Genomic DNA, 25,791 nt, shown 5'->3' on the forward strand with positions numbered 1-25,791 from the left:
TTCCAGAAAGTTTTTGATTTCTCTTTTGATTTCTTCTATGACCCATTGTTCATTCAGGAGCATGTTGTTCAATCTCCATGTGTTTGCGTATGCTCTAGGGATTCCTGAGTTGTTCATTTCCAACTTCATTCCTTTATGGTCTGAGAAGCTGCATGGTATGATTCTAATTCTTTTGAATTTGCTGAGACTTGCTTTATGGCCTAGTATGTGGTCAATCCTAGAGAAGGTTCCATGTACTGCTGAGAAGAATGTATAATCTTTAGCTGTAGGATTGAAAGTTCTGTATATATCTGTTAGATCCATTTGGGCTATAGTGTCGTTTAAATCTACTGTATCCTTGTTGATCTTCTGTCCTATTGATCTGTCTATTTCTGAGAGTGGAGTATTGAAGTCCCCCAGTACTATTGTATTGGGGTCTAAGTCTCCCTTTAAGTCCGTTAACAAATCTTTTAGATAAACCGGTGCCCTGTAGTTAGGTGCATATACATTGATAATTGTTATATCTTCCTGTTGAATTGATCCCTTAATCATTATGTAGTGTCCCTCTTTGTCTCTCTTAATGGTTTTTGTGGTAAAGTTTATGGTGTCTGATATTAAGATGGCTACGCCCGCTCTTTTTTCATTTCTGTTGGCATGGTATATCTTTTTCCAGCCTTTCACTTTCAGTCTGTATGGATCTTTGTTGGAAAGATGTGTTTCTTGTAGGCAGCAAATAGATGGGTTTTGTTTTTTAACCCAATCAGCCAAACGGTGTCTTTTAACTGGACAGTTCAGGCCATTCACGTTCAAAGTGACTAATGATAAGTGGTAACTTTGCCCTGCCATTTGCCAAAGATAAGTTCTAATATATGCTTTGAATTCCCTGTGATCTTTTGCTGTGAGCTTTCCTTCCTTGGTTTCCTTCCTTTACCTTCTTTCATATTGATGACCGTGTTTCTTTGTTTCTGTGTGTAACACATCTTTAAGCATCTTTTGCAGGGCTGGACGAGTGGCAACAAATTCTTTCAATTTCTGTTTGTTATGAAAAGTCTTTATTTCACCTTCATTCACAAATGATAGCTTTGCAGGATATAATATTCTGGGCTGGCAGTTGTTCTCTCTTAGTACCTGGGCTATATCTTGCCATTCCCTCCTAGCTTGTAGAGTTTCTGATGAGAAGTCAGCTGTGAGTCTGATTGGAGATCCTCTGAGAGTAATCTGACGTTTCTCTCTTGCACATTTTAGGATCTTTTCTTTATGTTTCACTGTGGAGAGTTTAATTACAACATGCCGTGGTGAGGGTCTCTTTTGGTCGTGTTTATTAGGGGTTCTGTGAGCTTCCTGTACTAGGATTTCTCTGTCCTTCTCCAAACCTGGGAAATTTTCTGCTAATATCTCACTAAAAAGGCCTTCTAATCCTTTCTCCCTCTCCATGCCTTCAGGAACTCCTAGAACCCGAATGTTGGGTTTTTTAATAGTATCCTGAAGATTCCCGACAATATGTTTTAGATTCCTAATTTCCTCTTCCTTTCTTTGGTCTGACTGTATCCTTTCCTGTTCTCTGTCTTCTAAGTCCGATATTCTCTCTTCTGCTTCTCCCATTCTGTTTGTAAGGCTCTCTATTGTGTTTTTCATTTGATCTATTGAATTCTTCACTTCAGTCACTATCCCAGTTTCCTGTTGTACTAGTTGTTTCGTTTCATTTTGATTCCTCCTTAATATTTCATTTTCACGAGAGAGATTTTCTATCTTGTCCATTAAGGATTTCTGTAGTTCAAGAATTTGTTTTTGAGAACTTCTTAATGTTCTTATCAATTTTTTGAGATCTGCTTCTTGCATTTCTTCTATGTCATCATCCTCATAATCTTGTATTGGGGTGTCTTTTTCATTTGAGGGCTTCATGGTGACTTCCTTGTTTTTATTACCTTGGTTTTTGCGTTTGTTATTTGTCATATTGGAGATATTTGGTTTCTTCACTGTGGTGCTTTTTCTTGTTATACTATGACTCTAGATTAAGTGGACTATCTGTTTTTGATGGAGCCTTAGGGCTTGAGATGGGTGTGGCCTGAGAGCTCTGTTTGGTGTGCCAAAGGTGACACTCCCAGGTTAGGCGTGGTAAACCTCTCTCTCTCTCTCTCTCTCTCTCTCTCTCTTTTTTTTTTGATTCAACAGGGAAGTTATTCTGCACAGCTGAACAAAGTTGGAGGTAGTTAGCAGGCAAATGATATACCCACAGGAGCCAGAGATCAGAAGCTCTTTCCCAAGGACCACACAGGGAATCTGTTTGGCCCTTAGAGTGCGCTCAAATTCTCCTTCAGTCTCCCACTGGGTTGCCAAAGTTACGGAATTGTAGCGTCTCTGGAGAGTGCTCACGTGAATTCCGTGAGTTCTCTCCCCCACCGTCTCTTTTTTTTCAGTCTCAGTTCAGTAGCACCATAAATTTACTAAGTCCTAATCTCCTGTTAATTCGCCCCACCCAGAGTCAGGTTTTACTGCTAGGCTCAGGGCCGGTGCAGACCTGAGGTCGCTCTGCTTATGACGTATGTCCAAGATGGCGCCTGCTCTTTGTCTTGCTCGCCCTTGAGAGGTGAGCGGAGAGAGAGAAACCCGTGTCCATACCAGTCACCTTTTTTTTTTTTTTTTTTTTTCCCTCTCTCTCTCTTCCAGTTAGCTTGGTGAAGTCCCCCCCGCCCCGGGGGTCGTTCCCTCTAGTCTCCTCTCTCCGCTTGCCTGCCGGTGTCTCGGGTTATTGAGGTTCGGCTCACCTCGCGTTCCAGCGCTGGTGTGTTGAGTCTGCCGCTGACGTCCCGAACTGTGGGCTCCCACGCTCTCCACGCAGGTCTGCTCCCCTTCCAGCGCCGATGTGTGGACTCGGAGCCCTGGACTTCCCAAGTCTCCCCGCTGTTGCACTCCCCTCGAGCACTTGCGCGCAGCTCCGTCCCTCGGCTCGGCTTCCGCGGCTCAGTCCCGCGGCTCGGTCCTGTGGTTCGGCTTTCGCGCGCGGTGGGCGACCTTGTTCTCCCAGTAGGTCCTCCGATTCACGCCCACTGGATCCAGAAGAGTTTTGTCTGCAATATTTTCCTGGTTCTTTTTTCTGAGGCTACCGTAACTCCCCTTTTATTAAACTAAATTTTCCCGGACTATCGGTGCGCGCCCTCACTATTCCGCCATCTTGGCTCCGCCCCCAAATATATTTCTTTTCTTTTAAACTTTAAGGGACGTTTAAAAACATATTTGTTTTTTGTTTAAACATCTTTTCTCACAAGATTAAAATGTAATCAGGACAGATAATGATCTACTCTAGGGATAGAAGGAGGCAATCAGAAATACTACAAATCAAAGAAAAAATAAAGTGAGAAATTCAACCTAGAGAATAAATTATTGTATCTATGATGAATGTCAACACAGGATGATTTTTTGTCAGAGGAATACCCATTTGGGATAGAAATGAGATATTAAACATGAAGGCAATTAAGAGATTTTACCACGTCCATATGATAGACCCTGAAATCTGACATTTCTTTATGATAGATACTTAGAGCTCAATTAGATATTAAAATTTAACTCTGGCCTCCAGAAGATGACAGAACATCAAAGCAATGCCACAAGAGAAAGGCAGATTTTTTTTTTTCTGTTTGTAATGTTTGTTAACATTTGAAGACTTAAGCAATTACAGTCTATGTCATTTTCCCTCTAAACATTCTATGGGCCAAAAAAAAAAAAAAAAAAAAGTCAATAGCAGCCATATTTAGTTCATAAGTCATAAGTGAGAGAAGGGCATTTAGATACTGCTTTGCAAATTAAAAAAAAAAACCTGTAGGAGCAGAGAACATAAAGTCTGAAGAGAAATGGATACAGTAAACGGATGGTGAAGGGGGTCATCAGAACAATTTTTTAAATCAATGTTACCTTGGATTGATTTGTTCATTCACATCAATAACTTAATTAGACTAGTCTCATGGAAATATCATATCTGCTTGTCTTAACTTTTTATCATCCTCATAGTAACTTTTAAAAATCATGTTGCCATTTAAAAAAATGCGATGAGACAGCCATGTGGCAAAGCCAATAGATTTAGATTGAATGGGACTTGGTTCAAAATGCATAATCTTTTGGGAAAGAGAAAATTTAAACACAGACACGTAAGTATGTACTCATCTCTTCAGTGGATAGCTGCTTGTTTCATGGAATCATTCAACTTCAACGAATAGCCCAGGATTATTTTGAAAAAATGAAAAAAAAAAAAAAAAGATTAGTGCAACTCATCTGGAATGAGACTAACTCATGCTTCTAAAGTCAGTAGCCTGCAAACATAGTTGAGTCACGATTTAGTCTGAGTGTCTCTCACCAGGAAGGAGACCTTTATTAGGACTTTGATTTGCAATGCGTGATAGCTTCCGACCTACCTACCACTTCCAATCTGTTCAGCCAATGCAGAAAAGGACAGAAACCTGAAAATGAGAGAGTGCACTTCAAGCTATATTCACACTGAGATAGCATAATTAAAGAATTCTAAAGAAAAGACAAAGATTTTTCTTAGAAAACTTCTCCTCCCCCCTTTAAGATACAAAGAAGTTAAGTGTATTAAATGAAAAATAAACTAACTAGAAACATGGTATTCAACTTAGACTTTAATGCTTAAAATTGAATGTAATGTCAGAGCTAAAAAGGGCCCCAGAGATCATACTAGGCAGTGATTTTCAAATTTTGAGTGCTTATCAAAATACATATGCCTTGTCCCACTCCTACAGATTTAATCATTTAAAATGAACTTAATGTTGCCAACTATATTCTTGGCTTTGGGGATACAGTCGTTTTTACTTATCAAAATCATTGCCAGCCGGTGCCGCGGCTCACTTGGCTAATCCTCCGCCTGCGGTGCTGGCACCCCGGGTTCTAGTTCCAGTTGGGGCGCTGGGTACTAGTCTCGGCGGCTCCTCTTCCAGTCCAGCTCTCTGCTGTGGCCTGGGAGTGCAGTGGAGGATGGCCCAAGTGCTTGGGCCCTGCATCCGCATGGGAGACCAGGAGGAAGCACCTGGCTCCTGGCTTTGGATCAGCGCAGTGCCGGCCATAGTGGCCATTGAGGGAAGGAAGGAAGGAAGACCTTTCTCTCTGTCTCTCTCTCTCACTGTCTATAACTCTCTCTCTCTCTCTCTCACTGTCTGACTCTGCCTGGCAAAAAATTAAAAAAAAAATCATTGCTCTCTTTTAATGAATAATGATATAAGTAGTCCACTTATAGTGGAGAAATACTGATTTTTTCCAACAGCTTTGTTATCAGAATGGTCCTTATTCTAATACTTTTTTTTCATAGTGCCTTATACTTTGGGACTGAAATGAAGTAAAATGAAACAGAAGATTTTTTCTCAGAATAGACGAAGAAAACAGATCTAAGTTAAAATAACTCTTCAGTTAAACTAACTGGGTTACTCACTTTCAGCTGTAGTTTGGCTGAGTAATTCTGCCTAAACCTCAATGTCATTATTTGTAAAACAGGAAATAAAGAGTAGCTACGATTTGGGGATGGACACGAGGATTTAGTGAGCTAGCAACTATTGTGACTAGTACATGGTAAGCACTCAAGTATATGAGGTTACATTTTTTTAAATGGCATTATACGGAATTAAAAGAAAATGTATATTTTCTATGACCACTTCAAAAATCTCTTGTATACCAATTTTTATTATGTATCAATCATCAAGTACTGTGACTGTGTAAGTTTCCACTTAAAACTTCAAAATGGGTTTGAGGAAAGTAGAATTATGGCATTTCAGAGACTTTATAGATCACTTATGGAGAAGGAGCTTTTTGAACTCCACGTATAGCTTTTTCACAACACATTTTCCACAAATTTTTGAAGGCCTCTCATATGCATGGATTTCAAAAATTTTTGCACCAAAATAAATTTGCCTTTTAATTTTATTTTCCATGAACTTTTTTAAAGTAGCCTGATATAAACAGTGTTCTGGGAGCCCAGATTTAAATTTCTGGAAAAACTACCCCTTCATTGCTTTGAGTTGCTTTGCATAATGGGATTCCATATGCAATGTATTAGAAAAAAAATTTTGCTAAGAAAAGCTTGAAAATCACTGGCAATCCCAACCCCTTATTCTAAAGATGCAAAACTGAAAAGGGTTGGTGACTTGTCCAGGGTCTCACAACAGCAATTAGTGGTAGCACTAATGTAGTTATCTGCTTCTTTGAAAAAAGGATTTAGAAATGGAAATATGTGTAGTCATGGCTCCAATATTGCATATTGAGACTGAGTAAAAACATACAAAACCAGAAAATAACATCTGCAATCTGACTTGCTGAGGGATTCCCAATTACTCAAAACCGTTTAAAATATAAGTATTTTTTAATAGGTGAAATATAGTCCCAAATACCATACAGGAAATTTTCATTTTGGCTATGGATGCAGAGAAGATTTGGTTTTCAAATTAATTGAAATTTAATTATTAGTAATTATAATTCTAATTATGATAAAAGCAGACTACTTAATAAAAATTACTTTTAAAAAAGTTTCATGAAAATGTGGAGTTTATTTGAAAAGAAAAACACATTTTCCATGTTGTCAAAATAAAGCAGTATCATTCATACTTTCTGTCTTGCTACAGCAGGAACATTTTTAATCATAATATTCAGAAAATAGTGTTCTGGTAAACTAGAATCCTTTCTTTTTATTTTAACCCTGGTACTGAAGAATTGTCTTAATACTCCCTAGCCCACTTTGTTCTAATTTAGGAACCTATGGCATACCTGACTTTCATATATCTTGATATCCAAGATTCTTGCATTGTCTAGGATCATTTTTCAAAACATAAATTCTTATTCTACAGTACTGTAGATATAGGTATAACAGAGGAGTATCATCTACAAGATTAAAAAACAAAATAAATTGACAAAGTCTAAATCCCCGATATGAATTAATTGTGTTATTGTTTGACCTGTTTTCTGAAATGAGAAAGATTACATTTTTCATTGAGGTTCTCCCATTCTGTTTCATAAAGATCAATTAAGGACTGTGGGATTTCTTAATAGTGTCAAATGTAGTCCATGGAAACATTTGAATAATGGCTAAGATTATTATAATCTATGTTTTTAGTTACATTTTTACAATATCAAAAAAATTATTCTTTGGGGAAAAAACCTTTGTATTTAATTACTAATTCATTCTAGATAATATATATATAATATATATAAAGCAAAATCATACATAAGAAAAAGACATGAGAACCAGTAACATTCACACATTTTTAATATGCTTTGTGTTAATACTCAATATGCTTTTTCATGACTTGATTACTTAAAAACACATTTTTGTATTTATATGCTGGATAACCCTCAATTTTCTGATGTTTTTTTTCCACTGGTTTTGGTGTTCTAAATTTCCCCAGGTCTCATGGGACTTAATATTTTCCATTTTCTATTTTGATTTCAAATTTGAGTACCTTTATTTAAAATGAGTATGCTAATTAGTTTGTCCAAAAAAAGTTTCAACAATAGACTGCTTTGGGGAGCCAATTAAGAGCTTTTTTCAATACTAATATGCTTCCAGACCAAAACAGATCATTTTGAACATTCTTATGGTAGTAAGCACTGATTGAGGAGTACAAATATTTATTTAAAAAGTTCTACTATAAACAATTGCCAGTCATCTCATTTTAAAAGTAAGACTTAAAAAAATTCAGATTCTAAAATTTAAAGGGGCTAAAGATCCTTTGTCAAATTTGAATAGATATAAAATGAAATGTAACAACTAATGATAAATATTACAACTTGATAATTATAGTTACTGAAGAGCATAATCTAGAATAGGAATTGGGATATGTTCAAAATAACTGCTGTGATGTAAAGGAAGACCAGTGTTTTCAGATCTTACTGGGAGAACATTTTACAGGCTCTCTCTGAATTCCTATACTGTGGAGGCAAGCTAATTAGTTTTTAGTATATCCTGAAACAATGAAATGACATAAACTTCTGACAACTGTCCTCTTGATTCTCCAGAAATGGCAAAGTTGTACAGTTTTATATAATGAATCCAAAGGAAATTTATTGCATAATAATGTGAATATAATTGCATTATAAAGCATACATTTTTTTTCCTTTCCAAATGATATAAATGATGGCAATTAAAATTCTCCTTCTGGTTTTAAATAAGGGACTAAAATTTTGTTTCTGAGACTCTTAGTCTCAAAGTGTTTGTTCCCTGTGGGCGAAGAGGAAGACATGAGATGTCACCCCCATGCCGGAGGACAGAGACCATCTGTTCAGAGTAATTGTGCAGAAGCCACTAGCCAGTTCGGCCATGGAAGGTTCTGAATTCTTAAAATCGCAATTTTGGTTCAGTTTGGTTGACTATTCAGCGATCTCTATGTTAACTCAACTGTAGTAAGAGGGGTAAGTAGTTAAGACTTCAACATCTTCTTTACTCTTGATTATAATTTAATATACTTAAACTTTAAATATGAATTGCTTTCCCTTTTTACACAAGTTATAAAAATAAGAGGCCCTGTTTACACAGTTTGCATTTTTATGAAATTTGCAGTTTGAAAAAAAAGCTTTTTAAAAAGTGGTAATTAATGCTGTTCTTTGAATATGCTGCAACCTTAGAATTTTTTTTTCTGAAATAGTTTCTGAATTTCACCCACTAAACATCTGAAGATAGAAGTTTCATTTAGCACTAGAGTAAAACATACTAAGGATTGAAGAAAAGTAAGTTTGATTTTTTTCTTCTGATTCCATATAAGTTTCTTTATATGTGGCACCCCCTTTATGACAGCTATCAGTATTATATTTAAATTTTATATATTGACAAAATGCAATCTACCTCTGTAAGCATTGTGCTGGTCAACAGTACTACTATTAAATTTACATACCACAGTTTAAATTACATCCTTGTCAGGAATGGTAAAATGCTAAAACTCAAGTATCTAACTGCCTTACTGGAATGAGAGTACAATTTACAAATACAATAATTACATTTTAAAACCATTAACAATATTACACCTAGAAGTAAATACTGTAGGACTGGTCATCACGGTACTGTGTGAGGGAACTCGCTGCTGAAAGTCACTGACTTCCTAGCTGATAGATCCCAAGTGCAGATCCTGGTTTGTTTGCACCAAACCAAAATTAAAACCTGTTTCTCATACAACAGTTCTTCATTAAATGGATTCTCCAAATCCTTGTATAAGGTTTTATTAGTTATCTGCCAAGTATTTCCCTGCAAAACAAAACAATGTATCAAAATTGGATATCAATAATGTGAGTATTCAAGAGAAACATTTCTATTCCTCCTGCTGTATACTTAGGAACCAACTATGCCTACTTTAGGGGTGCAGTACTCATGTAAAATACTTAACGGTTGTTTCAATTCTCAATTTTACAGATTGTCCAGTTGCCTTTCCACATTTCCAAAGATCATCAATTGTTAAGAGGTTTGAGTTTTGCCCAGAATGTGGTGTCAGATTTGTTTCTGGATGGGAGAGTCCAGCTTATTTTAGGACGTGTGCTCATATAATTTATTTTCCAACTTGGAAATAATTTTTGAGAGTGAGAGACATATAATTAATAATTAAATCAGTACAGCAGGCATACAGCAAGGATTTATCCCACTTAATCACCCGCAAGTACAATCCTAAGTACTGGGAACCTCCTTCCCCCATATGAATTAAAGAACAAAACCTATCCTTTGCATCAGATGAAACCTGTCATATGGGCAGGTTCAGTTCATTGACCGTCCCCATCTGTTACCTATATTCTTGATGGTTTTTAATAGAGATCTCAGCTAAACCCAACCACTTTAAAATTTATGAAGTCTTTTCAGAGAATAAAAAGTTTTCAAGCAGGAGATGAATTCAAAGGTAAACAGCGTTAATCTTTTTGCCAAAAACAAAGTAGGACTTACTCCATTAACATCATCAAAGTATATATACATCATATTTATCATTTACATACGCACTACACGCATTTATATACATAGTATATATAAATATATATAAAGTATAAAATATATACAATGACTGGTCAGCTCTACATAAGAAATGGAGCCAGGATAAGTACCCAGAGTCTTTTTGATTTTTGACTTTCAGTTCATTGCCCTATTTTTATTTCATTCAATAATTGGTTTGCTTTCTAACTGGGAGGGGAAAGAGGATGAGAAAACCCAAACCTATTTCTTCTAAGGCAAGAGTCATTAATACAACATTATTTTTACAAATGAAGCTCACTTACCTGCAGCAAACCTTTTCTTGATAAGTGAAAATCGATACCCTGCTCCTACAAGTTCAATGTCACAGCCAGAAAGAGTGCTTCCTTCACTGGTGAATTGTACAACCAATGGGGAAGGTTTACTTGGGCCTTCAGATAACTGAAATCTTGCTAATAAAGAACCCACCCCTAAAAAGAAAAATAATATTGTTAAAAGATAACAGTCAACACAACCTTCTGAAAATGACTTTGGAAATTATATTCAAAAGTTCTCATCCCAAATAAAACTTAGTAGGAAATAGTGGCACAATGGTGATGCGTAAAATTATTGAATATTATAAAAACTCTATTTGCACACTGGTAAAAGTGTAATTTGGCAAAAGATACTTCAAAATTTTGGAGCATGCTGAGGATGTATATTTTCCAATCTATGATTAATATTAGAGAAAAGTGAGAAATATCTGCCTAATTGGGGAACATGGGATCTGACATGAACAGAAACACACCTTTATTTTTTTATTTACTTATTTATTTCCTTGAAGGAAGAGCTATGGAGACCACGAACTATTCCATTTGCTGGTTCACTCCCCAAATGCCTGCAACATCAGGAACTGGCAAAGCTGGGATCCGGGGTCTTCACCTGGCTCTCTCATTTGGGTGGCAGAGACTCAAATACTTGAGCCATTACTTGCTGCTCCCCAGGGGGGGCATTAGCAGACAGCTGGGATTCAAACCAGGTGGTCTCTGGTAGGTGGGCATCCCAAGCAGGGTCTGAATCACTGTGCCAACCCCCCATCCCATAAACAAGTCTTCTTCTGTGCCTGAGAGATGGTTGATTTGATGTGAGGTCTTGGGAGAAAAGGGGAAGAGGATTCTTCTTGGAAGTTTTGCTTTTATTAATTGACATGAATAAATGCAAAATATTCTATTTCTAGTACCATATGTGTTTTGGTTAATCATTGGCTAATACATAGAAAACATTTCAGCTTTACGTATCATATACATCTCTGATTACATTACCTCCATTTTCCGATTTCTGAGAGATATCAGGAATCTTCCACAATATTCTTTGTTGTTCCGCATTCCTAAAGAAAAAAGGCAAAATGCTTCTGCATGTGCATTTTTTGTTTAATGGATATCATATTTTTCTATATAGTAAAATTTTAAGCATGGGCCATGAAAAATTTAGCTGAAATGTTAACACTTTATTTATACACACACTCATAAGTTCTCTTATCCCTTTGCTGTAACTAGCTCCAACACTGTGAGATACACGCCTAGAGCACAATGCAGATTGAAGAACAGGTTTTTCGTGTAGTTAATAAGCTAATTTAGGGGCTGCCGTCTGGCTGACATTTTTCTAAATGTCCTACCTTTTGCTCCTGATAGTCGTATGGAAAGAACGATGGAATGTTCTTTCTAGAACAAGTTCATTGTGATAGATGCTGTTGGCACTCACTATCAGCTCAGTTTCTAATACCATAACTTTTCTGATGTGCCTTTTTATAGTCCAGGGGCTAGAAAATACAACACTACAGTTCCCAGATTCCCTATAGTTAGGGTCATAGCTGCGAATTGGGTTCCACTAACACATGCACAGTTTGAGATAGGGAAGGCAGAGGCCATTCTGCTGCTTTCTCGGCCGCCGGTTTTCCTCTGGCCAGCAGTAAGATGTGGGAATTGTGTAGCCTCCAGTCCTGTGAGTGCTGGGAAGCAGTGAGGAGGTGCCACTGGGGGCTTCGGGCTTCTTGGATGGCAGCAACGTGGTGGGATCTTGAACCCAGCGGTTCCACCGCGCATCTTGTATATTTCCTGCTTCCATCGGCTGTGCTGGAGGCAGCGGCCACCCTGGCACTCCAGTTTTAACATACTCTGGGAAACATTCTTGGTGGTCCCGCCTGCAGCCTGTTCTAGCCCTTCGACCATTGTGCCAGCACTAACATGCCCACGTTACATTACTTCCTACTTAAAACAGAGGCCGCCACTTTTGTTTCCCAGGCCAGCCCGGAGCACACAAGCCTGCTGCGATTTCCCGTACTAAGACGTCTGTGGCCCTTTTACACAGAAGGAGCACTTTGGTGAAGAGAAAAGGGACTGGCGACGCTTACCAGACAGCCGGCGGGAGCACGGCCTGGAGCTTGGTTACTCCCCCGTCTATGGGGACCAGGAACTGCACGTTGTTGAGGGCCACGGCGGTGCTCATCGCATCCGTATTGTACTTGTAATCTATGCGCAGGTCAGTGCTTGCCGGCTCACACCGCCAGTTCACGGCCAGGTTCAGAGGCGTGGACTGAATGCCCTGGGCTGACACCTTGCCAAATGACAGGAAAGAGAAGGTTTGAGGCTCAATTGTTCCTCCTAAACAAAACAGGAAGCTACAATTATCTCCCACACAACCGAGCCTAGGTGTCTGAATGCCGTAATGTTTGAGCTGCTCACAAGCGAGCTGTCGGTGAAAAGCACCATGAAGGTTGCCGGGTGCGAGTGGGCCAGAGCGCTGCAGATTAAAAACAGAAAAGCAACCACTAAGCACTCCAGGGCGCTCTGGTTTTATAATGCACCGCTGGGCAGGTGAAAAACCACGCCGGTTAGGAGTTGAGGCCATGAGTCTTAGGGGTGAGATTGGCCACTTACTCAGGCTCTGTGAGGCACAGTTACTTTCTCACCTGGCAAATGGGAATTAAAACAATACTATTTATGCATAGGGTTGTCAGGAAGATCGAAAGACAGTTTTTTTTTAAGTTATCATGTGAATACTTTTTTTTTCAGTATGTATTTATTTATTTGAAAGGCAAAGTTACAGAGAGGCAGAGGCAAAGAGAGAGAGAGAGGTCTTCCATCCACAGGTTCACTCCCCAAATGGTTGGAACACCCAGAGCTGTGCCGATAAAAAGCCAGGAGCCAGGAGTTTCCTCCAGGTCTTCCTATGTGGGTGCAGGGGCCCAAGGACTTGGGCCATCTTCTACTGCTTTCCTAGGCCATAGAAGAGAGCTGGATGGGAAGTGGAGCAGCTGGGACTTGAACTGGTGCCCATATGGAATGCTGGCACTGCAGGTGGTGGCTTTACCCACTATGCCACAGCTCTGGCTTAGCACAGTGCCTAGCACATAGTAAGGCATTAGAGTTTCAATAAATGTTATTAATATTCTTACCATATTTCACCTGACAACAAAATGATGAGTTAGACAAAAAAGCAGGTTATTTTTACTCTTTTGGGATTTTCCAAATTGAGGACTTGAATCCATGTCTTCTAACTGAAAGCACTATATTCTACTGTTAGACCAATACAAATCCCAGTTTGAAGAATCCACAGCGATTTCCCTTATCTAAAGACAATAATATCGATTTGAATCCCACATCCACAGTGAAAAATTCATTGTTATTGTTTCTCGGTTGTTCATTGTGACGATGAAAGATCTCTGGGAGATTCTCCTCCTAAGCTGGTAAATTCGTTGCTGTAGGGACCATGTGAAAGATGTGTGTGCCCTTGGAGTCTCACTCATGGACTGTGGTTTTTGCTGCTTTTCTCTAGAGAATGTCTGTGCTATGGACCAATGGGGAAGAGTCCTGAAGGCGGGTTGGGCTCACAAGGCAGGAGTGGTTGCCCTAGAAACAAGCCCAGAAATGGGTTCTTTTTGTAAAATGACAGATATGGTGTTTGATGACAGTTTTAGTTACTGACCACTATAATAGTTTCAGTTTTTAATATTGTCAGCAGTACAATCTTTTCTGCAACTGTACGTTTATTTAGACCGAAAGCAGAGCAAAACCCCACCCCCCTCCCCAACTGTATTCTCAGCAGGGGTTCTCAACTTGAAAATAGTTCCCCTCCCTGGGGAAATGCTTTGTGGATATGTGAAAGTATGGTTTTGATTGTCCCAGTTTCTGAAATATGTTATTGGTACACAGAAACTAAATATTCTGTGATTTGAGGGCTAACCCATAAAATGCTGTTTTGGGCCTCCTTTCCAATTCCTTTTTTTGTTGAAAAGCAAGAACAAAACCACAGCTAAGCCTCAGCAAAAGGGATTCCTGGAAGCATTCTTCAAGATACAATGACAGGACTGGGCTCCTTACATCCCACAAAGCGCTTAGAAAGGCTCCATGAGGCCACGGGATCCTTACAATAAACTAGAAAATATCTGCGTACGTGCCATTATTGCCTTTATTTGCAGATGAGGAGTTGAGATTCTGGAAGGTTAAGTGCCCAAAGACAGTGGTAAGTAGAAAACTGACTTATTTCCAAAATTCAGTTGCTTGCCTATTCTTTTATATTTTACAAGAATCTGATATTACAATAGGTAAATTTTGTGTACTTTTTAGTTTCATATCCAGTATTTACATACACATGTAAATTTATGTGTTATATATATATGTGTGTGTGTGTGTGTGTGTGTGTGTATTTCTTTTTGGCACCAATGCAGAATCAATACTTCTTTGGTGATTGAAAGGTGAATCATATTTGAGATGTATAATTATGTTCTTAGAATTATATCTACAAATCACATTGAATTTGTTAAAGACTAGTTAAAAATTAAAATAAATTTTTTAAATGATGATGAAAAAACAAAGAACACAAAAATTATCTGAACATATTTAATCATAAAAATTGCAATGCACTAAAAATTGTATAGGCAGTGAAGTGAGTAGAAATCAGCAGCTACTCAGGCACTCTAAGATCCTGGTTTGACACAGGTTTGTTTACTAGATCAGCAATAATTATAAATAAGGGCAATCCTCAGAGCAAAAAGAAGGTTCTCATGTATAATATGATGTGTATCATTCTTTTTTATGTTGACTTATTTCTTAATATGTTTTATTAGGACTGATTCATAGGACTATCACTCTAGAAAAAGACTGTCTACCTTTATCTGTATTAAAATAAAGTTTTAATACAGAAATGCTCTTAATAAAATGCAGTGATCCAATTTGTCAATACTGACAAAATCTTAATTGATGCAATTTTCTGCAACTTCATTGTGGCATGCCTCTTGAATATTTTTTTTTTACATTAAGCCATTTATATAAAAATCAAAAACATACAAAAATTAGCATTGCTTTTAGGGATACATAGTGAAACTATAACACCGAACAAGAGAATGACAAACAAAATTCAGAGTAACAATTACTGGAGAGGGAGAGGGCACACAGAGGACTTCTAAAATGTAGGTGCTGGTCTATTTCTTAAGCTGGCTGATAGCTACGCAGACATTTACATTTATTATACCTTATGCCTCATATATATGTGGCTGTGTATTTCTGTAATATGAAAGACTTGATTTTAAAAAAGACTGAAAATGCGAAGGACTTTAAAATTGAAGATAGACATTTAATATAGCAATAAATTTAATGTTAAAAAAAGAACCGCCTAATTCCTTATCATCCATTGCCCTATCGAATCAGTGTTAATCTGAAAGGGCCGTAATAGCAAGCAGAGTCTTCAACTGCTTTGACACGAAATCTGAACAGTCTGCTTTCCTGGTACTCTAAATTAGAGACAAGTAAATACATTCGCCATTCATTTCTGAGTCTTCATCTTTCATCCACACTTAGATTTTTCTTTGGATTTCTCTGGACTTGTGCCTCAGGCCCTCCTTCTACTCCTTTCCTTTTATGAGAGACAGTGTGGTGTTTGGTTCTGTGACTGTCACTACTGTGGCCGTTCCTTTCTTGAGATCGGCTGCGACTTCAGTTCTGCGGTCAGTCTCTCTTACCACTCTTCCTTCTCCCAACAGCTTTCTTCTTCTTCATAGCACCCAAACCTCATCTCCCTGTGGACATCCTGTTAGTAGTTTTGACTGGCACGTAGTCCTCATCTTCTTTGTCTTCAGAGCAGTGCTGGGTTTTGAGTGCAAAAGAAATGTTTTGTACTCGTGTGTGAGTGACTTGACTTTGAGTCTTCCGGCTCCTCACCTAGTATTGATCATATATTTCATCCTGTTTGGGTTTGACTTTATCTTTCAGAACTAAATTAAAGTGTTTATCTTGTTCCTTTTCATACTCCTTGAAATCACTCTTGGTGTATTTCCCACCCTTTCCTTTCCACTTAACCTTTGTAAGAGACTGGCTAAGAGCCGGCGCCGCGGCTCACTAGGCTAATCCTCCGCCTAGCGGCGCCGGCACACCGGGTTCTAGTCCCGGTCGGGGCGCTGGATTCTGTCCCGGTTGCCCCTCTTCCAGGCCAGCCCTCTGCTGTGGTCAGGGAGTGCAGTGGAGGATGGCCCAGGTGCTTGGGCCCTGCACCCCATGGGAGACCAGGAAAAGCACCTGGCTCCTGGCTCCTGCCATCGGATCAGCGCGGTGCGCCGGCCGCAGCGCGCCGACCGCGGCGGCCATTGGAGGGTGAACCAACGGCAAAGGAAGACCTTTCTCTCTGTCTCTCTCTCTCACTGTCCACTCTGCCTGTCAAAAAAAAAAAAAAAAAAAAAAAAAAAAAGAGACTGGCTAAGGTCCATGTGTATTCTGTCACCTATGAATACATGGTCCATTTTAAAGAATGCTTTCTCACAATCTTGTTCCTTTTCAAATTCAATAAAAGCAAAACAGAGAGACTCTCCTGTCTTCCAATCCTGGATAACCTCACGACTTCTTATTGGCCCAAATCTTGAGAATAGTATTTCCAGATCCTCATCTGTGGTCACTGGATTCAATTTACAAAGAAAAAGTACATTTTCTGGAAGTTCAATAGCTGCATTAGGTAGGTCTCCCACCATCTCTAGAAGAATAGCTTGAGTTTTGGCTTCTTTTTCTGCCTTTATTTCTTCTACTTCTTCCACTGGTCTTCCTTTAATATCAATTTCTTCATTTGCTCCTATATGACCACTATCTAATTGTCCCCTTGTGGGTTTTGGTAATCAATCAGGAATTAATAAATCAGGAGGGTCATCTGAAAGCAGTGATAATTTTAGATGTATGCCAGGTGATATACTGTATGATTTATACATGGTATAAAGTCCTTGTCAACCATGGTCTCATTAGTTTTCTTAACTATGCCCATGCCTTCCGTCACCTTGCTAAACACCGTATGAACACAATCAAGGTAACCTAGATTTTGTCCTGTAGTAATAAGAAACTGAGATCCAAGCTGATCACTGCCATTGTTCATCATGGACACAGTGCCTTTCTTCTTGTGTTTAATTCTTGCCACTTGTTCTGCCTCAAAAAGCTTGCTTGATCACTGTACGGATGACCAAAAATAGACTCTCCTCCATGACCAGTGCCTGTAGGATCACCAGTTTGTATGATAAAGCCCCTCTGTACATTGTGGAGAAGGCAATAATTATAATATTTTATTTTGCACAACTTTCAGAAATTCAAGCAGGCTGTTTCATCGAGATTCACTGATTACACACCAAGCATTATCTGTAGTTGTTCCTCTCACGAGTAAAGAAAGCCATGAAAGCTAGGGTAGTGCATAGGCAGCCCTCCAGGCTGACCACCGATGGCGAGCAACCTCCACCCACATGAAATGCCTGGCCCAGGCTGAATCTCTTCACCAAAACTTTTCTAACCAAAGCCCGCCGACACATCAGCCTGGTCGCAGGCACCAGCAGCCCTGATGCTGGAGCTGACTCCTGGCCGGGACTGTGCTGAGAGGGGAAAGCAGGCAAGTGAGCTCAGTGGTCCCTGTGGCCCGGCCGCTCCTCTGTGTACAGGTAGATGACAACGCTGCCCAGTGGTCTCCAGCAGAACCACCTTGGCGCCCATGCCTCTTGAATTTTTAAGAAAAATTTAATTTATTTGTTTGAGAGGTAGAGAGATAGAGATAGAGAGCTCTCATTTGCTTGTTCAGTCTCCCAAATGATAGCCAGGGCACGGGGAAATCAATCCAGGTCTCCCATGTGAGTGGCAGGAATGCAATTACTTGAGCCGTTACCACTACTTCCCATCATCTGCACTGGGGGGAACCCGGAGTCAGCAACCAGCTCCAGGAATCCAAGCCAGGTACTCCAGTGTGGGATGACGGGAGAGGCAGAGGCATAGAGAAAGAAAGAGGTCCTCCGTCCACTGGTTCACTCCCCAGAAGGCTGCAGCTGCAACGGCTGGAGCTGTGCTGATCAGAAGCCAGGAACCAGAAGCTTCCTCCAGGTCTCCCATGTGGGTTCAAGGGCCATCCTCTACTGCTTTCCCAGGCCAAAGCAGAGAGCTGGATTGGAAGTGGAGTGGCTGGGACTTGAACCAGCGCCCACATGGGATGCGGGCACTGCTTTGTGGCTATGCTACAGCGTTGGCCCCCCAAGTAGTCTTTTAAAGCTTCATTTTTCTTACACATTACAGCTTTTAAATAATACTAAAAGAAATATTACTTTATTGACTTAAATATTAGCTATTTAGAACATACATTTACAATATGAGATACCTTGGCTAGATAAGTAGGCTTACCTGATATTTGAGCATGTCCACATTATAATACGTAGCCTGGGGTTTTTGTTCAGATACTTTCTTTAGGTGAGTCATCAAGTTTGGCATGTTTACCCAGAATTCTTTGCTATTGGCATCACTTTGTGTGTTATCACTATTCAATTAGGAAGAAAAAATGGTTGAAAAACATCTTATAACAAGCATCTAAGCAGGTTTTCATCAGATTTCTATATCCATCTTGACAATTTTTAGAAGTTGTACTATTAACAGTAACGTGGTTTTAGTACAAAGGAAATTCTGAATGGCATTATGTAAATAGATCAATACTGATAGGAAGGAGCTACTGCACTACTATAAATCTCAGTGAGGACCCAATTATATTAATCAATCATCATGACAACTGGTTGCTTCAAAGAGTGAATTATTTATGAGCCCAAACTTAATAGCTCTTTCTCCATCACCAGGATTTCATCTAAATTAATCAGTTAATGCAGTCAAAGAGCTGAAGAGAATCATTTTTTTAATTGATTCAACTAGTAGTTTCTCAGAAATTATTCAGCTAAAGATTTGCCCAAACGCAAACACGTTCTTTATCCACAACTAAGGAGAAAAAGAGTGATAGTAAATGACCATGCTCCCCTTTCCGCTTTCACAATAGTGCACCTAAGAGCACAGGTGAATCTGCAGTTTAAATGATGGTAGTCACATGAGTTACCGTTGAGAGGCAGAGTGCCATGCTGATGAATGCGTTTTGTATCCCTTTGAGAGCTGTTAGTTTGGCTCAGAGGCCTGTCCACAGACAGCTCACCTAATCTATCTTGCAAAAGCTTGTCTCAGTGTTAAAAAGAATCAAGCAACTGTGTACAAACTACCCGAGGCCCCAAATGATTCAGTAGCTTCACACAACTCATTGATTGGCACTTCACTTACAGACTATTCTGCATAATAATAGATAGTAGCTATAATTTCTTGAGCACTTATTTTGGGAAAGGCACTCATATATACAATATAAGCTATTTCATTAAAATTTACCCTGCACAGCAATAACTGTTTTCTTGTTTTTAAAGATGAACAAGCTTATAACAAGAGAAAATCAGAGATTAAGAAGAGAGAAGGGTGAAAAAAATGATACAGGTAGATCAAAAGTATATTGTTATGATTCAGTCTCCAGAAGTCAAACAAATCAAGTTAGCTGACTCAAAAAACAAACAAACAAAAAAACACCAGGCCCTTAAAACAGACATAGTCTCTTGGGAGGGAGCGGCCAGGTTGACCCAAAGGTTCTGCTGTGCCTGGTACAAGGTTATTAAGGACAAGGCAAAGCTCTTTGGCTCTGGGAATGGAGGGAGGGGATAGAAAAGACTTCTGGCCCTTGAGGTTTTGCCCTTGGTCTAGCTGAGCAAAGGATGCTAAGAGCTATCCAGAAGTAAGTTACCCGGAGCTTCCACAGCCATCACTGCATAAGGAAGCAGAAAAGAAGAGTGACAGAGCGTCAGTGAAATGAAGTCCCTCACTTAAGACACTCAGCTATTAAGTGTCAGAGTCAGGATTCCAGCCCTGGTTAGTCCTACAGGTCACACTTTCCCACTATACCACAGCAGAGGTTCAGAATGAATATCTAGCAAAATACCATTAATTTATGCAGTGGAGATCTGCATATCTGGGGAAAATTGCAACTATACTGTTTTTAAAAGAAATTCATTTGTTCGGTTTAGTAACAAAACAAGCTAAGTCATATGTCTATGGTAAGTTCTCAGAGAATCAGCTTTAATAAATATCAGAAAAAACTTTGCCAGTCAAGTGCTGATGCAGAGATGGCATTCTTAAATATTCAACAAGACTCAAGAGCTCTCCAGTCTCATCCTTGAGTTAACAATTGTTCCTGAACATCTTTTACGAGCAATCTCTCTTCACAAGGGAAAAGCAGAAGCAAACCTGAATTTGGCCTCTGTCAAAATTTACTGCTAACGTGAATGAAATCTCCCAGTGACCCTAAATGAGAGAACCGCTGTGTGTAAGATGAGAGATGTCAGAAACTTGTGCTTTAGCCAAGAAATGTGCTTGGTCACCATTACCTTTTAAGAGCAAGGGTTGCAGGTGGTGGTGGTGGAGTGCACACCTCATAACAAAACCAGATGCTTACCCATCACTGCCCTAGCACAACTGTCAAGTAGAGAGAGCGACTAAAGTCCAAACTAATGGAATCTTCTTTCTTTCTGCATCTTGCAAATCATAATTACCATAATTTAAGGGTCTCTGTAATGTTTTGCCAAGCAAAAATATTTTTAAAAGTATTTATTTAATTGAAAGCAGTGTGACTAACACACAGAGAGGGAGACACACAGAGACAGAGAGATCATTCATCTGCTGGTCACTCCCCCCACATGGCCACCACAGCCACCTCTAGGTAAAGCTGAAGCCAGGAGACAGGAAATCCATCCAGGTCTCCCACATGGGTGGCAGGGTTGAGTCCAAGTACTTGGGCCAAGTATAGGTGTATTACCAGGAAGCTGCGTTGGAAGCAGAGATGCTGGGACTTAAACCAGAAGTCTGATATGGAATGCTGGTGTCACAGGTGCTGACAACGCATGGTACCACAATGTCAGTCCAAAAGTAAAGACATTTTGAGTGATACTTAATTCAATTACCAAAATCCATACATTAAGAAATGTAGGGGTAAGAACCACTCTATTCCTAAAGATGTACCTATGAAAAATGCATTTATTAAATAAAAGCTTTACAAAAAGGTAAAGAAAGTTTATCTTCATAAAAAAATGAATACATGGAGTTTTCAAGTACTTTTTTTTCCTGCACTGAATGACATGCAGATGTGACTTCTTATTCAGGCTGTAAATTTAATGAATTGCATCATTTGATTTTAAAATGTTGAACTATTCTTGCATCTTGAATAATTCAAACACCATTTGGTCATGGTAAAAAAAAAGAAATGTATAATTTCTTTGCATATATACCTTAAAATTACAATGTAATTGCCCAAACATGTCATAAAAATGTAATTATTGTATCGAGAATATGTACAACATAACTCCTAGATTCACATGGAGAAACCTTGGAAAATAACATTAACTGGCTCAACATGCACAACAAAAGCACGGAGGGAAGTGGTAAGAAGAATTTGCTGATTTTTAATCTTGATCAGTACACAACCTCTTTTGCACTTTAAGATCTGGAATCAAGTCTGCCGGGTAAGCCACATTTACCAAATGTGGGCCAAAGAGGAGGAAGTGATGTGATTACCTGGGAGACCTTGAGTGTTTTATCAGCACTGGAATTAAACAGTCTCATTTAGGAGGCCAGCACTGCAGCACAGCGGGTTACGATGCTGCTTATGAAACTGGCATCATGTCCTGGAGTGGCAGTTCAGCCCAGGCTGCTCCGCTTTCAATCCAGCTCCCTGCTATTGTGCCTGGGAAAGCAGCAGAGGATGCTCCAAGTATCTGGGCCCCTGCCATCCATGTGCAGATTTGGGTGGAGCTCCTGGCTCTGGGTTTTAGCCTGGTCAAGCCCTAATCACTGTGGCCATTGGGGAAGTGAACCAGTGGATAGAAGATTTCTCTCTCTCTCTCTCTTTTTCTTTCTCTCCCTCTCTCTATCACTCTGCCTTTTGGATAAATAAGTAAATATCGAAAAAAAAAGGTCTCATTCAGTCAAAACAATGAATGCAGGTGTTTGTCCTCAGACTCCAAATGACAACACAGTTCAGTTATTTTTACAGAAATGTTAGCTTGATTACATTGTTTAAATTATGGTTGAGTTGTTCATTCATTTGACTGCTATCACTCAAGTCTTTATCAGATGCCTGGCACAGAGGAAGAGGCTGAGGATAGGGTATGAAATAATGGATGTGTTCCATCCCTCATGGACTGTGTGGGCTCATGGGGAGATGGATGAGGGAAGAAACACAAGCTGATACTTAATTATTAATCGTAGTAATACTGCAAAGAAAAAGAATAAGGTATCCTGATAACAAGGGGGCATCATTTAGCTTGGCTGGGTGAGTGGTAGGTTGCATGATGGGCTGACCGGGGAGGCAGAGTGGAGCTGAAGCCTGAGGAGGAGGAGCAGTCAGGTAAAGAGGCCCGCGGGGAGTGCTGGGGCCGAGGAACCCCAGCAAGACCTGCCAGCCAGTTTCTGAGGGTGACAGGTCCAGCTGCAGCCAGAGGGCTGCTGGGGCAGGATAGTGAGAGATGAGAACCAAGAGGCAAGCAGGGGAGAGGACTCGGGGTCTCAAAGGCAATGGTGGCAAATTTAGATTCTCAGATAAGGTGAAATATGGGCACATTGGGAGGTTATATAAAAAGGAGATCCAACTCACCCTGTAAAAGTTTATTCGATGGTGGAAATGTATTGGAGTAGGTCGGTCAAGACTGAATTCAGGGGGGAAAGGGGAAGCATTGCAGTAGCTGCACAGACCAGGGAGGTTGCAGAAAAGGAGGAAAGTGGACTCTTCAGAGAGAAAATTTTTGGTGGGTTATTAGCATGTGGTGATGGAGAAGAAGCTGTTAAGAATGACTCCATGGCCAGCACTTAACCAGATGTCATTTTCACTGTAATAGCATGCGTGTGTGTATGCTTGTATGACTGTACACGTGTGTGCGTGCAAGCACCATATTCAGATTCAATCTCTAGAAAATGTGAAAAAGTATGTTTCTATAGATAAATTCACATAAGCTTCCTTGATGTCCTACGTGCAAGGTTCTTTCAAAAACAATCACCATTACAATGAGATTACATCAGTTTCACAGAAGAGAGTTTCAAACTGATGTGAGGCGTAGCTCACAGTTCAAATATCATTTCATCTATAAAGACACAAACATAACACAAGGATTTCCACTTGATATTAGTGTCATTGCTCGCTATCCGCCTCCTTGTCTATTGATAATAAGTTAAACAAATGATCCACACATTGTCACTAATCCAGATTTGACTAAGCTAAATACCTCTCAACTACTTGAGATAGTTGGTTGTTAAAAATACATATATGTCCACAATGAAATTAACAATAATTAAAAATACATATGGGCATATGCAGCTGTCCTTCACAGACAGTCACCCCCAGAAAACTTGGACAGCTGGTGCAAGCTCTGTGTGAGGCCATTAGGATATTGCAGTAGTAGTAGCTTTACTACGGTGGTTAAGGCACATTCATCACAACACTCCAAAGTGCTACAAACAAAAAAAGTGGGCAAAATCATATTTACCAGCAGAGAAGTTGGGGATTTGGCAGGACGTGTTCTAACCTGCTGAAATTTACCACCCGGAAAGTCAGAGCCGCTGGGGATGGGTTGTTGGCAAAGTGTCTGGTGATGCCGGCTGGGAAGGACAGCACCATCTCTCCAGTTATCTTAACGATGCATCTGGCATAAAACACAGGAAAGCAAACAGAGAGGAAATATGCTGCCAATCAAAACAGTTGAGGAAAAGCAAAGATTTGTGGACTAACGTTCAGTGGTGGGCAAGACGACAGGCAAGCTCTTACCGTGGCAGCCTCATTCTAACTCAGCTGAGAACTCAGCGCTTTAACATTGATCGAAAAGAAAACGTAGCTATATGTGGAATGTGTTTTGAATGGGAAGAAAAATGCAACTTCCTCTTTCGGGGTAGAATTACCCCCTCTGGTGGTTCCCTCTCATTTTGATTTGGAAACTTGGACCAGCATATTTGAAGATATTAAGTTGCACAACATTATCACACTTTACAGTGACTTACTTTAGATCTTCGAGTAACATGATTAAGTGTTGAGTGTGTGTTTTTTAAATTCATGATGTGAAGTTCTTTCTTTTTTAACCAGTTCCTTATTTTATTAACTTGTCTATTTGTTAAAAATTATAAAATCAGGAATAAAATATAAAATAGGAATTAATACAATAGGGTGATACTTTGAAACAAAGAATGATTCTTGTTTTTATATTTGAGCGAGATTTATTCTTTTTTGTCCTTGCTCCTTATTAACTGAGAGATTTTATTTTACATTTAATACATCAAGTTCCTTCAGAAAAATACTGCTCCTAAAATTTCCAATTTAACTGTTTATTCCAGTGTGCTCTAAGAACTAAGCCTTTTGTTTCTACACCCCCAGAATTAGAATGTGACAATAGAATATTAAAAGCTATGACCATTTGCCAGCACCGCGGCTCACTTTTGGTTAATCCTCCGCCTGCAGTGCCGCCATCCCATATGGGCGCCGGGTTCTAGTCCCGGTTGCTCCTCTTCCAATCCAACTCTGCTGTGGCCCAGGAGGGCAGTGGAGGATGGCCCAAGTGCTTGGGCCCCTGCACCTGCATGGGAGACCAGAAGGAAGCACCTGGTTCCTGGCTTTGGATCAGTGCAGCGCGCCGTAGCAGCCATCTGGGGGGTAAACCAACGGAATGAAGACCTTTCTATCCGTCTCACTCTCTCTCTCTCAAAAACAAACAAAAAAAACATGCTATGACCATTAACAAATATTCATTGACTTTTGACTATATGCCAGGCCTTGTGAAGGTGACAGGGTACACGGCAAAACACACAAGATTTAGTCATTGTTTTCAGTTTAGTAGTACAGGTGACATACAGATAAAATTAAATGAAAAACTCTTAGCATAAAATTCTTTAAGATCAGATGATGTGGAATATAAAACCAAACAGTGAATATTTCCATAGACTCCAAAAGTCTCTATTTTGTAATCTCTATCATACTCTTTCATTTCCCAGTCCTAGGCAATTGATAATATTGTCTCCATCACAATACATTAGTTTGCACATTATAATTTTTATATAACAGAATCGTAAGATACGTGGTTTTTTTTTTGGGGGGGGGAGTCAAGCTTCTTTAATTCAAAATAATTATTTTTGGATTCTTATATGTGCTTGTATGTATCAATAGTCCTTTTCTTTTTGTTGCCATGTTGTGGTATATGGATATACATACCAGTTTTTTAAAGTCCATTCAGTTGGAGCAGGAGTTTGGCAAAGCAGTTACGAGCAGTTCCGGATGCTCACATCCCACACTAGAGTGCCTGGGATCGAGTCCCATCTCTGCTTCAGATCCAGCTTCCTGCTAATGCTCACCCTGAGAAGGCAGCAGGTGATGGCTCCTTTACTTGGGTCCCTGCTACCCATGTGGGAGACCCAAACTGAGTTCTAGGTTCCTGGCTTTGCTCTATACCAGCCTCGGTGGTTGAGGGCATTTAAGGAGTGAACCAGTAGATGAAGCTTCTCTCTCCCCTTTCAAATAAA

General features: G+C 39.6%; 1 protein-coding gene and 1 pseudogene across 8 annotated transcripts in view; both read right to left on the reverse strand.

Moving 5' to 3' along the window:
• Positions 1 to 6,486: 6,486 nt before the first annotated feature.
• SGIP1 (SH3GL interacting endocytic adaptor 1) overlaps positions 6,487 to 25,791 on the reverse strand; it is a 229,971-nt gene continuing 210,666 nt past the window's right edge. For all 8 annotated transcript variants that reach the window (XM_089337275.1, XM_089337274.1, XM_089337270.1 and 5 more), the window contains 6 exons: positions 23,775 to 23,930; positions 18,574 to 18,706; positions 12,300 to 12,502; positions 11,212 to 11,276; positions 10,216 to 10,380; positions 6,487 to 9,205 (listed from right to left, as the gene is read on the reverse strand). In XM_089337275.1, the coding sequence (XP_089193401.1) occupies positions 9,183 to 9,205; positions 10,216 to 10,380; positions 11,212 to 11,276; positions 12,300 to 12,502; positions 18,574 to 18,706; positions 23,775 to 23,930 (745 nt within the window). In that variant the 3' untranslated portion in view covers positions 6,487 to 9,182. The remainder of the gene's footprint in view (positions 9,206 to 10,215; positions 10,381 to 11,211; positions 11,277 to 12,299; positions 12,503 to 18,573; positions 18,707 to 23,774; positions 23,931 to 25,791) is intronic.
• Positions 15,619 to 17,898, reverse strand: LOC108177717 (peptidyl-prolyl cis-trans isomerase-like 4 pseudogene; annotated as a pseudogene).

The sequence above is a fragment of the Oryctolagus cuniculus genome, chromosome 7 (assembly GCF_051225735.1).
Source record: "Oryctolagus cuniculus isolate XC-2025 breed Fujian yellow rabbit chromosome 7, ASM5122573v1, whole genome shotgun sequence".
Taxonomy (NCBI): Eukaryota; Metazoa; Chordata; class Mammalia; order Lagomorpha; family Leporidae; genus Oryctolagus; species Oryctolagus cuniculus.